General features: G+C 34.9%; 2 protein-coding genes across 2 annotated transcripts; one reads left to right on the forward strand and one right to left on the reverse strand.

Annotated features, from left to right (window-relative positions):
• Nucleotides 1–534: 534 nt before the first annotated feature.
• Nucleotides 535–1,732, reverse strand: LOC132062740 (agamous-like MADS-box protein AGL19). The gene has a single exon (XM_059455248.1). It carries the CDS (start codon nucleotides 1,688–1,690, stop codon nucleotides 683–685), a length of 1,008 nt encoding a protein of 335 aa, XP_059311231.1. The 5' UTR covers nucleotides 1,691–1,732; the 3' UTR covers nucleotides 535–682.
• A 7,359-nt stretch (nucleotides 1,733–9,091) lies between these two features.
• Nucleotides 9,092–17,928, forward strand: LOC132064543 (uncharacterized). Its single transcript, XM_059457552.1, has 10 exons — nucleotides 9,092–9,410; nucleotides 10,046–10,102; nucleotides 12,254–12,331; nucleotides 13,430–13,483; nucleotides 14,425–14,507; nucleotides 14,916–15,015; nucleotides 15,091–15,153; nucleotides 15,945–16,223; nucleotides 17,195–17,255; nucleotides 17,342–17,928. Exons 1-10 carry the CDS (start codon nucleotides 9,156–9,158, stop codon nucleotides 17,455–17,457), a joined length of 1,146 nt encoding a protein of 381 aa, XP_059313535.1. The 5' UTR covers nucleotides 9,092–9,155; the 3' UTR covers nucleotides 17,458–17,928.
• The last annotated feature ends 616 nt before the right edge of the window (nucleotides 17,929–18,544 follow it).

The following is an 18,544-nucleotide window of genomic DNA, read 5'->3' on the forward strand; positions in this document are numbered from 1 at the left end:
AACAAATCATAGGAGCTCCAACCACACTTTTACAATAAAAACAATTAACTCCAAAATATATAATTCCCAAAACGCCAAGTTCAACTTCAAGCTATATCCTTTTCAAGTAACCAGTACATACCTATCAACCCAAACTGGAACAAGGTACAGCAAATTGAAATAGACTTGCAAAATCAATAAACAAAAGAAAAACCCGAGCATAACTTCATAATTAAACCGCATAGCACAAGTTACACCACCCTTCCCCAACAGACCAGTAGAATCACTTCGCTATCACTTAAAACTTGCATAGCAGGAAAATAGGAAAAACCAGAACGGAAAAAGAGCATCACAAGACAAAAGATACTAAAGTTTGAAGCTGAAAATATCGATTGGTATTTTCCTTGCACTAAGTTGTTATTATTATTCTTTCTTCAAGGGTTTCTAAACCGAAATTTGTGGATTAGATTTAAAGAAAATGAATTGGAGTGCTGAAGACATGATAAGTTGCTAACACAGGAAATAAAAACAAGTCCTAAAATGGACCACTCTTACTTCAAAACACTAAAACCAAAGAGTGTAATCCTTTATAACCAAAATGCTAATAAATTCCTGATAGAGGGAATGGTTTCATTGTCTGACTTTCGAAGCTGAAGGAAGATCTTTCATTCTAAGAATTCATACAAAACTCAAACTTATATCGCTACTTCCTCAAATAAGGTGAGAATATTACTTTCTCATCTCGCTCGTTATCCCTCCAAGAATGTTGCATTTGGGGCAAAGCACTTGGCATCATCATGCATGGGGCTTGCTGCAGGATTGTTGGAGCTGCATACGGTGAATATGTCAATTGATTATTACTCATCATGTTGTCGTTGTGAATCATCATAGTCTCATACTTCATCAATGCGCACCTCATATTATTGTTGCAACTGCCACTTGATGAGGATGATGCACCATTATTACATTGCCAATCATTCTCATTCATCATTAGCATCATCATTTCTTGATGATTAATAATGGAATTATTACAGTAAGGATAAATTGGAGCTTGCGATTGTTCATGATGATAACCTCCCAATTCCATTCCTCCTTGGACCATAACATTATCATTGTAATGAGTCAATTGGCTTAATCTTGTTGCTTGTCCTCCTCCCAGATCAATCATTGTTCCTCCCATCAAATATTCATGACTAGCAATATTATTCCCTTTGAGCAAATTAATTCTATACTTCACTTTTTCAACTTTGTCATCCAACAAAGTTAAAAATTCTCTCAACTTAAACTCAGAGAACTGATCCATGAACTCTAGCCAACATGGGTATTTTTTCTCCATGTTCATCTTTCTCAACTTGATCAACTCCTCCTCAACTTTCTTGCTTCGATCGACAAAATAATCCGACAAAGCAAAGGTTTTGGTACTACCAGATTGCAAACTACTCTCTTTTTTGTACTCGTCGATGAGATTCTTAATCTCTTGTTGATGTAAGTTCTTAGTTGTACTACTCCCACTACTATTTGTCCAAATCTCAGGGTCAGAATTGGATCCATTGGTTTGTTTGGGACCATACATGATCATGAGTCCATTGACATTGCAAAGAGTAGTGAATTCATACAACTTCTTCAATAGGCCTTCTTTTCTTTTCTTGAAAGTTGCATTCCTTGCTTTCTCCTTGCTTATTAGTTCCATCTTCAGTTTTGCACGCCCCATCTCCTTATTTCTTGATCTACCACAAAAAATTAAGCAAAATTTTCAAGTGAAGCAAATTATTGTGTTTTGAGACTCAAACAAAAGATTCTCCATAAACAAAAACAATATAGTACTAACGTTTATGTACTAAGAAAATTCTCTAACTAAAATCTACAAAAGAAAAAGTATTGTTTTGTGGAATGTGTGAATGCTACACAAAAGTAGAAACCAACGTGAAAAAAAACTTAATAACAAATAGAGATGGAGGTTAGGAGAAGAAAGTGAAGTTTGTAATGGTAAATTTTGTTTCACAATTTAGGAACACCAATTTGAAAACACAATATAACCATGAAAGCAAAAGCCAGTAACTATTATTGGAAGAGAAAGAAGTATATGAAGAAAGTACCTTTTGGAGTTTTTTTTTCCCTTTCAAATATGGCTTCAATGAACAAAGGAAACTAAAAGGAACGTTTACAACCTTTTATAAAAGGGAGAAAAGGGTTTCTTTTACATTAATGAAGGTATGTGTATGCATTAATTAATGTTTTGTTTAAAATAAAATACCAATGTTTACCAAAATTTTAAAAGGAAAGAGGATCAACTTTTATGGAGTATCCCATTAATTGATTTTCTTTAGATTTTTACTTTCCATTAATTGATTTTCTTTAGATTCTTACTTCCTATTAACTGATTTTCTTTACATTCTTACTTGGTCAACTTTTATTACCTTATATATAATATATTTGTATTTTGTACATTCAATTCTTTTTATAATTGCATCTAGTATATGAATAAAGCCCAAAACCTCTTGTATCTCACAGAAACAACAAGAAGAATATATCAAAAGCGATTTAATTTTTTTTTTTTAAAAAAAAGAAGAAACAAAATAACTACTCACCAGTTTGATGAAGCAGGAAAAGAGAGAAAAGGAGAATAAGAATAGAACAAAACACATTAATTTTATTTTATTTGTGGGGGTTCATGTCTACATGACATTAAAAATTTGTTTATTAATGTCATGTTAGATATTTTTATGACAAATTTGGCTTATAGCCTGTTTGGCTAAGTTTATTTTTCCCCCAAAAGTACTTATTTCTTCAATAAGTGCTTATTTTAAAAAAAGTGAAGTGTTTGGCCAAGTTTTTGGGAGAAAATAAGTACTTTTGGGGAGTAGCAGAAACAGTTTTTCAGAAGCTAAAAAAAATAGTTTTTGCCGAAAGGCACTTTTTTGAAAAGTACTTTTGAGAAAAATACACATAAAAACACTTTTTAAAAGCTTGATCAAACACTAATTGCTGCTCAAAAATACTTTTTAAATTAATTAGCCAAACACAAACTGTTTTTTGAAAAAAGTATTTTTTAAAATAAGTTGTTTTTTCGCCAACTTGGCCAAACAGGCTATTAGTGATTTTATAAATGAAAAACCCAAGTTGGGTGACTTTATTGATAGAAAGCAAAGTTGAATGATTTTGCTACATAATTTCTCATAGTTGAGTGACCTTTTGTGATATTTACTCAGATAAATAAGAGAAGAAAAAAAAAAAAAAAAAAAATGAACCAACTTTCAAGACTCAGCTGCCGTTCCAAAGAAAAAAGAAAAAAAACACCCAACCGTTGGATTGATTAATTTTGGACCTTTGATCATCGGTTACAAAATCGCTTTCCCAAGATTCTAATTATTTTCAAGAACAATTCTCAGTAAGAAAAGATTTGCTACACAAATGTAGCCGTCGATTTTGCAGAGATTTAATAGATATATAAAATTAAATTTTTATTAATTTATCACAAAATTTAACTAAGAGAAACTTGATGTCCTAAAAAAGTATAAATGAATGTTATCAAATATGTTCCCAATACTCTTTCCATCTCAAATTATCTGTTGTTTTTTTGTTTACACGCTTGAAATATTAATTAGGAGGAGTATCTGATTACTTTTGTGTCTAAATTATAATTGTTCTCCATTAAATGTTTATTCTATTTATGTGTCATCTTCATTAATGTCTAATTTCTACTAATGCTGGAATGGAGAAGAAATAATTAATTGTAATGACAAATAACTAGACAACTATTTTTAGTAACCACAACATATAATTTGAGGCGGAGAAAATAGTATTTTTTTTTTATCCCTCACCCACCCCCCCCTCCGGAGCTCTCCTTTTTCTTCTCGGTACTTAATTCAACGCTGGGTTGGAAATGGAGATCTTTCTGTCGAACAACCCCTCTAGAGGGGAAGTAGTATCAAATGCATCTCTGTGGTTATATTAGAATGTTCTATTTTAGTAAAGTGTAGATAACTGATGTTAGAGCTATAAGACTCCAAAAATAACTTTATAGAGTTCTCTCTTTAGGTTTTGCTAATAAAACTCCGCATGTTCTGCCTCCCGTTTGTACCCCTCACCCCCACCGTGAAATTCTCATTCAGGATTGTAGGAAAAAAAAATTCAATTACTTTCAATCAAGATATTTCAGAATCTCGAATCTTTTCTAATTAAATCATAATTATAAATTACAATATGTTATTTGAGGGTAATGAATTTTTCCTGCTTTCTAAAGTTATAGTGAAGAGTTCTAATTCCATAGTGCATAACAGGGGAGAAGATCCCTTCCAGTTTTGCTCTACCTGCTTAGGATTATGCCAAGTCAGTAAAATGAAATCTGCCAGCTGTAGCCTATTTCTAGTAAAACCTAAATGTAACATCATTAATGTTAAACTTCAAAGAGTTATTCTAAATGTCTAATGACATGTGATCTGGCAATTGGGTGATTCTGGAAAGAATTCTTCTTTGTTTTTTCTGAACCTATCACACCTTGCAGCTTGTTTGGATGGTTGTTACATGTAACTTCATAATGTATTGTATTATATTGTTTTGTTGAATATAACTATTTAGTTTGATTGTATGGTTTTTCATCATTTTGTAATGTCACACACGTGCAATATGAAGAATAAACTTATATTATTATGAAAAAGGAGTAAGGTACAGGGTAGAGTCACTAAAAATAAGTAAGAGCAAGATGAAAAAATAAAGTAACGACACGATCACACCAAATCAATCATTACATAATATGACAGTTTTTGTCGTTATATAACAACGAATTTAGCAATACTATACAATATAATTTAAGTAATAATCAAAATAAACATTGTACATTTAAATTAACAATGTGATACAATAAGTAACAACCATCCAACAGGATGTTAGAGCAAACCCCCAAACTATGCTCACCCTATTCAACAGCCGTTACCATCAGGCATCAACTACCAAAAAATAACGTAACGGTCTTTTAAATTTCAGTAAAAAATATTTAGAAGAGAACAAGAAATTACAATTTATACGTTGTGAAGAATCTTAAAGAACCAAAAAAATTGGAAACTACCAACTTGAGAAGCTCATAATTTCTTGAACTGATCGTTCCTTACTAGTAAAATATAAAAACAATTGGAATACATGAATACACACAGTATAAGAGAAATATATATATTTTAGAACTTTTAATTAAACTAATCAAATTTTCATATTATTAAATAAAGTTTTTACAACGACATCCAAGGTAATATATTTAAAACACATGACTAATATCTTATTACTTTGAATTAATCCTCACTATTATAAAATATTTGTGTTACTATGTAAAGTACAAGGCAACAAGCATGAAAAAATAGCACTACTAATTTTTTTTTGTGTATGTGTATATACTTAAGGCCCCGGATTAAAATGTCCTTGCAACCATGCATGTTTAGAAGAAAGTGAAGTTTGTAATGGTGCACTTTGTTTCACAATTTAGGAACACAAATTCAAAAAAAACATTAAGCATGAAAGCAAAAGCCATGATGAAAAACCTAAAATGTTAAGTACTATTGGAAGAGAAAGAACTAATTGAAGAAAGTAGGAAAGAGCCGTAAACTTTTATTTTGTATCCCATTAATTGATTTTCTTAGATTCTTACTTGATCACAAGTCCGTTTGGTCAAAATTGTTGAAAAAATTACCATATATTTGTCCGGCATGTTCATGTCCTGGTAGGACTGGACCTAGGGGCCCAGCTCAACCAACCTCGAAAATAAGACATGCGTGTTGTCTAGCACGTCCATGTCCTGGTAGGATTGGACACAAAGGCCCTACTCAGCCACCCTCGGAAATACCATGTAATTGTAGGACTGGACACGGGACACGGGGGCAACCCAAACCAGCAGCAGCTTGAGCCTCCAACTCACGAACTATAGCGTGTAAGTATTGAAATAAGAAGACCGTTGTTATTTTCAAGACCCACTATGCTGGGATCAGCTACCGTTCTTTAATAACTCCAACTGTTAGATTTATTATTTTTAGACCCTTGATCATTAGCAACAAAATCAATAATTATTCTTAGTAAGAAAAAGATTTGTTACACAATCGTAGCCGTCGGTTTTGCAGAGATTATATATATGTATAATTAATTTTTTATTATTTTTATCACAAATTTAACCAAGAGAAACTTAATGTTCTAAATGAAGAAGTATGAATGAATGTTACGAAATATATTCTCAATAGTGTCAAATGCATCTATGTGGTTATTAGAATGTTCTAGTTTAATAGGTATAAATAAAATGTTAGAGCTATAAGACTACAAAAATAGCTTTATAGAATTCTTTCTTTAGATTTTGCGGTGTATCAGTTTTATTATAACGTCCATTCGATTGATTGATTTTGGGTGATCATAGTTTGCTTCCAAGGGGATTAGCTTATTTTGCATGGATTAGTTTTGCCCCCTTTGCACCCCTCACCATGAAATTTTCTCATTTAGGATTGTAGGATCTTTTTTTTTCTTTCTTTCTTTTTTTCCTTCAAAATTTCGATGACTTTGTCATGTCCCAAACCCGACCCCAGACATAACAGGCATCCGATGCTATAATCTACACCGGAAGTACCTTATGAATCAATAAACATCAAATTCCTTTTTAACAATCTTTCATTATTTATTCCAATAATTATAACTAGTTAATTGAACATGATCACAGTTATGAAATAAAACAACGGAAATCTAATATAAATGTAGCGTCATAAGAACGTAGCAAATCTCAATGAGTCAAACATTGACTTCAACAACTACCCACATTATTAACGTTTATCTATGGAGCCTCTAAGATGATAAATAAAGCATAGCCTAACTTTGAGACGCAACCCAGAAACTAAAAGCAATAACTAAGATAGGGGCGTCCCACGAAACAAGGGTGTGGGCTCACCAAAAGTCTGGAAGTAGCAAGCTCTTCTAGTCTACACGCGTGTCACGAACTTGCTCCTCAACGTTACCTGACACACCATCAAATATAACAATGGTATGCCTGAGTACTGGGTTGTCTGGGAGACAATAGTTAATATAACAAAATAATATAATAAGGATCGTTAAAACATTGTCAATTAAAGTAGTATGAAATTCAGAGTTAGGATAAATCATCAAACTTAATAACCATCAATAGAAATCATTTAAGAAGAAGTGAATCAACTTTAACTCATTATGCCGTTTATCCCATTTAATTCTTTTCAATCCTGAACTCAAGAATATCAACAAGCCATTCACAGGCAACTAAAGTATATCACATGCCAATACAGGCCCAAATCAATAGAACACAGGGATGACCATTTGAGGTTCCCTAAACTGCATAGAAGCACTACATCGGCGTTATCAACCCACAATGGCTACCTTTCCTCCCGAATAGCTAGGAAAAAATCACACCAGGGTTATGAAGCCTCAATGACCACTCTTCCTCCCGAATGGATAGGCTAACCCCACTAGGATCCATAGTGACTACCCTTCCTCCCGAGTAGCTAGGCCAAACACAAACAATAGAATCATGGCATAATGTCGAATCACAATCATAACATGGAAGCCGAATTACTTATTATGGATTACGTTCAACATTCCGTTAGTAGGGGTACATCAAGTCATTAGTAGATTTAAAAACCATGTTCAGGTCATTAGGTAAGTTTCAATTTCATCAAAATTCATACATAGGGCAAGACACGTGAAATATCCAAGCTTTCCGAAATCAAGTTCAAAGTATAGGGGTAAATCATGTTCAAAGTTCAAAGCTTCATAAATCAGTTCCAATAAACCTTCGATGACAAAATCATGAATATAATGTATAGTGTAATACACCAAAGGTTCCATGAGGGCTTGTCCCTCATGCACATGAAACCTTGCCAAAGAAACGATTAAGAGTATGTTCGAAAAAGAGACATACCTTAATTCCCGCTATAATGCTACCAAATGGGTTTTCCGAGGTTCAACAATCACTCTACAATTGATTTAGATGATAAAGATTAGAACTTTTCACCTTTCCCTAAAATTTGCACCCTTTTTTCGAAACTAGGGTTTTTAAGTCAATTTCGTGTTCTTGCTTCCCCCATGAATCACCCATGGATTCTTATTGTTTCTAATACCCTACACTAATCTAAACCTTTTCAATAACATCAGAAAAATAAAGGATCATACCTTTCTGAAGGATTTTCAAACGTCCCTTCTTTTTCTCTTTCTTGAGTTTCATGAATCTAAGGGTTTTGAAGGATGAACTAGTGTTAATTTAATGTTAAAGTGATGTAATAATCAATGGGGTTTGAGCAAGAACTTACCTTAGAGTTTGATAGAGGTACTTAGGGTTCGTTTCCTCTAAAAAGTCGGCCAAAACAAAGTGGGAAAAATTTATAAAGAAGTTAGGCTTTTAAAGTGTCGTTCTCAGTGAGCGGCCCAACCGCGCAGTAAAGGCAATAACACTGCCTCCAGTGCGCGATCGCGCAGCTGGAACCTATTCGCGCAAACCGCATAGTGACCAGTAAAACGGGCATAATTAACGCCTAGCACAGAGCTTCGATTGAACTCCACCATATATGGTTGGAAAGGTATTTCAAAGATCTACAACTTTTGTGTTTTGAGTTTTCTCAGATTCCTAACGTAACTAGCCGAAAACTGGGCATTAGTGAGGACTATCTCAGACTTAAACGAATTTAAGAACTCTTACGAACTTCGCCATTTGGTTTGACTTCATAACATTGACTTCATAACAACTATCTTTCACCTAAATTCATGCCGAAGGAATTCATATAGTTAAAATATCACATTAACAACCATTATACACATTCACACCTAACTCGAATTTACGGGGTATTACAGACTTTCAATCACACGATCTAATTTCAGAATCATGAATCTTTTCTAATTATATCACAACCATAAATTTACAATATATTGGTTAAGGATTAGTTTAATGACTTTTCCTGCTTTCCAAAGTTAAGTTGAAGACTTGTAATTCCATATATAGTTCAAAACAGGAGTAGTTGTGTTTAAACAAAAAAAAATTGAAATTGATATTGGACTAAATTGTAAAATAAATTTGAATTATCTTTTCAAATGGACAAACGGTTTGAAAATTAAAAGACGTTGGGGCTGATCCAATAGTCATTCCCTTAAACCCTCGTTACATTTCGAACGTTGAGAAACTACACAAGTCTGCAATGACAAACAACGATCAATCAGAGCCGTTGATCTCTGAAACTACTAAGCACTCGCTGGATCTACGGCCTGAATCTCCCTTACGCCCGTCGAAACTGGCCAAGGTAAACGACGACGACATCACCGATAAGAAAGAGTCAACAATGAATCCTAATCCTAAGCTACAGCGTTACCTTATAGCAATCGAGTATATAGGAACTCGCTTTGCTGGTGCACAGCAACAACCTAATTGCAGAACTGTCGTTGGTGTTCTTCAGGTTTACTTTATCATTTACTCCCTCCCTCCCAAAATACTTGTCACATTTTTTTCATTAATAATGTAACATATTGACTGTTTTACCCTCTTAACATATCTCTCCTCAATCAATGATGACATCTCTTAAATGTGGCTACTAATACAAGGGTAAAATGGGAATAAGCTACTTAATTTTGTCTTACTTAAATAAAGCAACAAGTATTTTAGTAAGGACGCCAAGTATTTTGAGAGGCAGGGAGTATAGGTTAATGAGTAAGGCTTTCGGTTTTTGGATAAATGCATCACTTGATACTTGTGAGGGGTAAATATAGCGAGTTTTGACGGGTGAGGGGTAAATATAACTCTAAAGTACGACTGTTACCTGTAGGGGTATATTCGTTGAAAAAGTATAACGGAGGGTAAATATAGCTTATTTTCGATTGTATATGACCCTTTCTGTTGGATAAATTCATCACTTGAGAAACATATTTTCTTATCTGTTGATTTTGAGAATACATGTTGGAAAATTCTCTGATGATTGGTCATCTACCTGCTACACAAGCGCATGTATATATTGGTGGCATTTAGTTATGTCAGTGTTTGGTGTGAAAATGGCAATAAGATATTGAATTTTACTCTTCTTTTCTTATTATGCAGGAAGCCTTCAAGAAGTTTGTTGGACAGCCAGTATCAGTATTTTGCTCGAGTCGAACTGTAAGTTTTTTTTCTAACTGTAATAAGCTATGCCTAACCATGTGTGAATGTATTGTTATAACCTGTTTCATATCTTGCATCAGAAATGTAACGTGGATTCTCCGGAGCTCAGATGCGATATTGGTTGTTTTGAGTATTAGGAAATGTTTATGATTTGTCTTCAAAATTCAACCTTTTGAATTTAAATCTACTTAATATGGAAATCCTTACCAAATTTAAAAAGAATAATAATACTAAGAAAAAGAATCCACTTAATATGGAAATATCAACATGAGTTTTTCCTCTAGACTTCTAACAACATGTTGTTTTCCTTTCTATGAAATATGTACCCCTTACTTACTGCTATTGGAGGAATAGTAGTATTGTAGCAGGTTCTTACACATTCTCATCTATACTCTTACCCTAAGTTACTCGGACTATCCAAAAATGTCGGTCGGGTGCGTGTCGGACCCTTCAAAAGTAGTGTATTTTTGGAGGATCCAACCCGGGTGCGGCAACACTTTCGAAGAGTCCGAGTTAACTTAGCTCTTACCCCCTCTCCTTCTGGTTTTCCACCTTTTTTCCTATGTGTCCGTATTCAGTTATTTCAGTAGAACTATATAAATCAGTTCTATTTTCTTCCATCCCTATTTTATCATTGGCAGAAACTTGCAATTGAAATCACTGGAGAATGAGAGGTGTCAAAGAAATATCTTCTGTAAGGTATTGTAACTCGTAAGGAAGAGGCACAAATTCGTCCAAAATGGAATTAGTTCCTCTCATCAATATCAAGGAAAAGAAGGGGAAATCTCTAAAAGTCCTGCCTTAGAATGCCCATTCATCTAGAGTTCCGAAATGGTTCTTAATCTCACAACAACCTTCTTAAGCCAAAAGAAGGTCGAGTAAAAGTTCCATGGTGGTACAACAAGAGAGCGAAATAGCATCTGATAGTGGTTCTTTAGAAAAGTAAAAGAAAAAATAAATTGACTTCTGTCATTAAAAAAAAAAAAAGACTTCTAAAAGGTGGTTTATTAAATGTGTATCGACTCTCTTCAATTACTTTGTCGTACGGAGTTAACAATAGCAGACCCCCTTATTAACTGCAGTCTCTTAGTTATTTAGTTCCTTTCTCTTAAATTAAGGCATTGTGTACAAAAATGTAAAATGACAAAAATGAAGTTAGAAGCAGCACAAGGTGTCCATCTCCATCATATTATATTTCTCTGAATTGGTAGAGTTTGATGTAGATATTAGCCCCAACATTGTCGTGGAAATGTTGGAACAGGGCTTTTATGGTTAATGTGCATAAATTGGTCATTGGATGAAAAATTGTCGCATTTTATAGACTTCAATTAGATAATGGAGCTCTGTCGTCCAGGACTTTGGTTCAAACACAAAGGATGAAAAGTAGTTTTGCCGGGGATGTGTCCTAGGTACACGTTATGGGTTTGCCAATGAACCAAGTCTGGTATTTAAGTGGAAAAGGATAGAGGCACGAGCTCATTATCTACCAAGCAAGTTTCTTATTCACAAAAAAGGAAGATGCAATGGCTTTGATTTTAATTCTGGCTGAGATTCATGGATATAGCAACCTACATGCATTAGTCAGATAAAAGTCGTGAAGACTCTCTATTGGGAAGTATCTGATGCTTTAATATAAGAACATTTAATTTAATGAAAGTTTTAGAAATAACGCTCAGTTAGAAATAACGCCCAGGGCTTTGATCTAGTGCTAAGAGCGCAACACATACCTTATTAAAAAAAAGAGCGCAACATGTGATATGTAGCCTGTTGGTTATGCACACGTCACAGTTTGAACTCTGCTGCTGAGAAAAGCCTAGTATTTAAGTGGAGAAGGGTAGAGGAGTGGGCTGATGATCCAGCGAGTTTCGAATGGTGCATCCTAACCCTTCTGGGATTTCTTGGTTATTAAAAAGATTATTTTAGAAATTACGACTGTATAATAGACTCTGTAGAGATGTGCGACTTCAAAAGAGAAAAAAATGACTGTCGCTTTCCGGGGACATCCTTTTACTAGTTATGTTCTTTCCTTTCTGTTGTGGGTCTCATTTCCTGTGAAAGCTGGTTATCTATGTCTTCTTTCTAGCTCTCGGGAAGTTTCCAAAATGTTCAATATCAACACACTTACAACTTGCTTGGATTTATCTTTAGGATGCTGGAGTACATGCTTTATCAAATGTTTGCCATGTAGATGTCGAAAGGATAAGCAAAAGGAAACCTGGTGAAGTGGTACTTTTCTATTTGTATTTTTAATAAAATGCTCATCTTATGCTAACTGAAGTTCCACAATATCTGCACTGCACGAGCACCTTCAATCCTTTATTTAATGCAGTGAAATTTTGCTATCATCCTGTTTCTGTTAGGTTGTATTATTTGCCCCGCATTCTTTTCTATACTAGCGATTGCGTGACCAATTTTCTGCTATTCCTTGCAAATATATAAGCCTCTAACTAAATTCTAATTTGTTTAACTGCATGACCTCATGCTAAATCTTGCCGCTGACCTGCACTATCCATAACCTGTGATAATTTAAAAAAAAAAAGGAAGTGGACCTTCTATGCAGTAAAAAGTTGACACTGAGTTCCAGTTTATTTGCAATGAGCTTTTATATAGTATCTCTTCTTTGTGGAGAACAACAGTTCTGGATGAGGGAACATGAACTATCCAATATTATCATCTTGAGTGTTAGAGACATGTCAGACATCGATAGATTTATACACGTCTTTGAACTGTGGTTAATACATTCTGGTTTTATGCCCATCAAGTTTGACTTTTTATAATTTCATATTATTTGACATCAATTTCCTGCCGCCTGACAGTTCAAGACTTGGATGTGTCATGGATTGACACTGGCCAAAGAACATGTGGATGCGTCATGATGTCAACAGAATAACAATGGTTTTTTATCAACGATATCCAACTTTTCTTCAAATTCTTGGTTATTAGTATTCGGAAGAAAGATAGTCTGTTTCCTCTTCATTCTAACTCTCTTTATGAACTGTGTCCACACATTTTTTTTAAAACTATTTGGTAATCAGTATCCAGAAGAAAGTAATATGAATCCTATTTATTCTTTCTTCCATACGTACAATTGGCTTTCATAAAATTACTTTACTAATGATGTAAAACTAGTTGTTCAATCAATCAATCCTATGCCTCAATCTCAAAATCATTTGGAGTTGGTATATGAAACCTCTCTATTGTTTCCACACTATTCAAGTCTGCTTGATTCCAGTACTAAATAATTGTCTTTTAAAGTTGTTTCTACCTCTTATCCAATTAAGTTAGCTTTGTTAAATCCTTATTGCTTGATTTTTTCTCATGCAGTTACCTCCTCATGAACCTTTGGTGGTAAAAAGAGCTGTGAACCACTTTTTACAGGTCTATTATCTAACAAATTCTGATTCCTGATATTTGTAATTTTGTACAATCCTCCAAAAGTCTTGATTTTGAACTTTGCTGATCTTCCCATGAATTTGCTTGAGGAACTATCTTTCAGTTTCTTTTTATTTGGGGACTTCTCTTCTTTTTATGCGCGTATGGGGGCTCGTCAAAGTTCCAATCTTTAAGTTCTCCTATCTCTGTAGAATGAATCTGCAGAGTTTTTAGGGTTGTCTAATAATCTCATCCTTAGTGCACAGCGTGCAACTGTTGGACAGTTTTGGTGGGCTAAAGTGTTTTTCTCACAATGCACCTAATCTTAATTAGAGAAAGTATGAAGGTCATTACATTCACTTTAAGCTTCCAAAAGGTTTGCATCTTCTTTTGAAATGCACAAGGTTACCACATCTATCGCACCATCATCTCTCCATGTGGGTTACAGCCAATTTGTAGCTTTCACCATGTAGTGTGGAATACAAAGGTCGCTATTGAATTCATACTTGGATAATTTTGGTTCAAATGGACCATGGGCGATATAACTGGTCAGTGTAAAAGCAAAACTTTTGGCAAAAAAAAGGAGTTTACATGGAAAATAAACTAGAACTCTTTTATGTGGTGAACAAGGTTATATAGACTTATAGGGGCAAAACTGTAACGTATGAGACAGTCAGTTCCCATGGATTAGATTACAATTCAATCAGGTAGGAGTAGTGAAAGTAAATGTGGAAGGACAAGAGCCATTTCCCACGGTTGGAACATAAAAGAGAAGTTTCAAAAAAAAAGAGGAAGGGCTGGAAAGGCCTATATACCAACTAATTTCTGTACCAAACAACTAGAAGTAATCATTGATAGTTCAACTAAGTAATTCATGTTCCCAAGCTGGTATTTAATCTTCTATGTGGAAGTACTGACCATTTTTGTTCATTATGGTTTGGTTGCAGAAGAATGAGGGTGATATAATGGTTATTGATGTTCGGCGTGTTCCACCCGATTTTCATGCCAGATACAAAGCTCAAGAACGCACGTAGGCACCAATATCTTGATTGCGTAGAATTAGTTTGTATAGTCAATCTGTCCATGCATATATGATCCATGTGACATCCCATCTCTTAAAATTGATTTTTGTGATGTGTGTGGGAGGTTAGCTGCAGTGAATAGTCTTCTGTCCAGCTAGGATGGTGTTATTTATCTGTATGTATGTTGCTGCTCCTGATTGTTCTTTAATCCATTTTGAGAGTCGATGTTTAACAGGATAACAGTGGTTATATTCAAAAGTAACTATTTATTCGCATAAGGTGCTGAAACACTCTATTCGATTATCCCCTTCACATACTTAACTGTATGCTAAATTTGTTTTCCCCCGTCTTTCCGTGTGACACTTGTGCTTATGAGATCAATGATTGAGTGCTGGTTATTGGGAATCTTGTTTTAGGTACTTCTACCGCTTGTTTTCTGGGCCGGAGCCAGTATCAAGCTTTGAGAGAGACCGGGCTTGGCATGTGCCTGAGAATCTGGATCTTCTTGCCATGCAGGTTGACTAGCTGCACATATCATTTTTAAGGTTGGTATTATGATCCCATATAACGAAATTGTTTGTGTATTTCCAGAAGGCATGCAACATTCTTGTTGGACGTCATGACTTCAGTTCTTTCAGAGCAGCTGCTTGTCAGGTCAACTTTTCTTTCCTTGGACACGCGCAACTTTTCTTTCCTTGTGCACGCGCAACTTGTCTTTCCTTGGCCACGTGCAGTGTTTTTTTATTTAATTTTGATTTTCCATGCGTACCTTAAAACTAGAAACTGGACTATGGGATGAAGTCTCGCCACTGTAAGGAGATCCATAATTTTAATTGTCCTCTAATGCTAGCTGGGCTTCCTTCTTGAGGCGTTGTCATTTCCATGACATGGATGAATAATGTCTACAAAATAAACTTCATTTCGAGTTGTATCATGTGAAAATAGGCCTTGTAACAGCTTGAATGATATGTAAGTATAGTTCAAAATCAAGATATAATCAAAATACTGTGCTCCCTCTGTCCCAATTTATGTGGGAATGCTTTCCTTTTTTAGTCTATCCCAAAAAGAATGTAACTTCTCTATATTTGCAACTTTAAAAATTCTCATTTTACCCTTAACGAGATGATTTATAGCCACACAAATGTCTTAATGCTTTTTTTAGATAGACCACAAGTATCAAAAGTCTTTCATTTCTTTCTTAAACTCCGTCTCTAGTCAAATATGCCACACAAATTGGGACGTTCGGCGTACTTTTTTTCTGTTGTGAAAATGCTAATTACGCCTAAGTCGATTCAGCTGGAACTTCGCTGTAATCTTAGTAGCTCATGGCTAGTTTCTCTACTTCTCCTACCATCCTTCTTTTCTACTCTTGTTGTATTCCTATAGAGAAATTTGAATGAACTTAACATTTAATGTTTAGGTCTTAACATTGTCAACATTAACAGGCCAACTCGCCCATCAGAACTCTGGAAGAACTTAATGTTACTGAGGTCGTTTCAACTCCTTATTTTCCATCAGTCTCAGAGAGACTAAAGGGCAGTAGAGTGATGGAGGATACAACGGTATCCTTGGGTTCAGACACCAACCAGTCCCATATGTGTTTGAACGCCAATGAAGAGAAGTCGGAAGGTTCAAATGGTCAGGCTTGTCAAGAGTTTGGCCTTAGAAAAAGACACCGTTGCTTGGTGGTGACCGCAAGGGCACGATCTTTTCTTTACCATCAGGTTGGTATTTTGCCTCTTCCAAATGTTATTGGCTTCACTTTTACTGTTTTACTCCTATCGTTCTCCCTCCCCAGCCTACAAATATACTAATGAGTAAGTAATAAATGGAGTGTAAAAATTGGACATGGGAAAGGAGAAGTTTTTATAACAGATTACTATTAGTCTTTTTTATTAGGTGAAGCACTTCCGTATTCTAGATTTGTGAATTTTTTTAAATGTTGGATATAATGTCACCAGGAACCTTTATTTGATCCAAGAATCTACTTTGACATTGTTTTTGGATATTCTTCTTTGTAATTAATCGCCAATTCTAAGGGGACATTTTCTCAATTTTTGTTATAACTATTGCAGCCCCTGAAAGAGCCATTGGGCTGACTATTGTTTCATCAATTTACCGTAACAGAAAATCAACTCGTATCAACCAATCAAAGTTGTTGAATAATTGGTATTGATCATCTAGATTCTAATATTGATAAATCAATTTTAATTAGCATGTTTGCTACATAAGGTATGATTTTGTTCGCAAAATAGAAGTAATCAAATTATTTTGGCCTCTTTACCCATGAACCTTGGCAATTAAGTAGAACCAACTTATCTGCCTCCTTGCCAAGTTAATCGTGTCTCATGAGATGGGTTTGCAGTGTTTCATGCTACTTTTACTGTATTGACTTCTGTCCTCCTTTTTTCCTTTATTTTTTTTTGAGGTTTGTTCATGAGTTTTTGAGCGGCATAAAGTTTTATTCTGAGTTCAAACAAAAGAGGAAGTGGAGTTGATGGATAGAGACTAATACATAGATATTAATACAGAAATACTAAGACATGGGAATAACATGTGCAAGCTTCCGAATCATGCATTTAGTACTAAGCATATATATCATCAAATTTGTCTCTTTTTAAAAAGATGAATATATCATCAGATTTGTCAATCTTCACCAAATAGGTTTCACATAACAACTCTTTATCTCATGCAGGTTAGGCTGCTTGTTGGAGTCCTTAAATCAGTTGGGGCTGGAGATCTAACAGTTCCAGATGGTATGTTCTTATGCAAAATGTTTGATGTCAGTGGATACAGTAGTTTTTAGTCTGATCACTAATTCATCTTTGATGCATCATTTCAGTAAAACGCATCCTTGAAGCAAAATCCATCACTGCAGCAAGTCCTATGGCTCCTGCTTGTGGTCTTTATCTTGGACACGTCAAATATGATCTGCCTGACACTTGTCAAAGCCAATAAGAAGTATTTCCTGGCGAACTAATTTGGTGTTCTGTGAGCATTTATTTCTTGATGGAACGGCTTGAACAGCTTTGATGCATATGGTGGATTATTTTAGTCCTTGATGCATCATTTCAGAAGACGTGTTGTAGCAAAATCCATCACAGCAGCAAGACCGATGGGTCCTGCTTGTGGTCCTTATCTTTGACACTTCAAATATGATCCGCCTCCTGAGACTTATCAAAGCCAATAAGAAGTATTTCCCAACGAACTAGTTTGGTGGTCTTTGAGCATTTATTTCTTGATCGAGCGGCTTGAGCAGCTTCTTGTTAACAACTAGTAGTACCATTTTTAGCATATGGTGGATGCAAGTAGTGGGTATCAGTAGATATTTTGTTTTGTTGGGTTATTGTGGATCAGCTTTCATGAACATATCATGTAGGGAGTTAGAACATATCATGGATTTTATAATTGATGATTAGTCTTTGGATACTGGTTGCGTGGGATTACTGATATTCATGATGATGATGTCACCGTTAGGGTGAAAGGCTAACATGTTGACTCTTTTACCGGTTGATTGGAACGTCCAAGACGGATATGTTCCTTACTATTCAGGTCAACGTATAAATTATGAGCGAAGACAATCCAATAGATGAAAATAGAAGCAGCAACAACTTTAGTTACTGTCCCTTTTAAGCTCTAAATTTTTACGCATTGACCTAGATGGCAAGGAACATGTCTGTCTAGGACGTTCAAATTAATCGGTGAAAGTCAATGTGTTAGCATTCTCAACCAAACGTACGTAATCATTATCTACATGATCACGAGTATCAGTCATCTTACTCAACCAGTGGCCAAAGACTACATAATCATCAATTTAAAATCCATAATATGTTCTAACTCCCTAGATGAGATATTCGTGAAAGTTGATCCACCATAACCCAACCTCTAGGATGTGGTTCTGTGATAGCCTGTTCATTTTGTGCGCTTATTTCATTTCGCCTGTGCTTCCAGTTCACTTTATGTAATTCTGAATTTACAGGAATCGGCCTGCTGATATCATTTATGCACTTATGTCCTGTTAATTTTACCTTTGCTTCCAGTGTTA

Source organism: Lycium ferocissimum, chromosome 7 (assembly GCF_029784015.1).
Source record: "Lycium ferocissimum isolate CSIRO_LF1 chromosome 7, AGI_CSIRO_Lferr_CH_V1, whole genome shotgun sequence".
NCBI lineage: Eukaryota > Viridiplantae > Streptophyta > Magnoliopsida > Solanales > Solanaceae > Lycium > Lycium ferocissimum.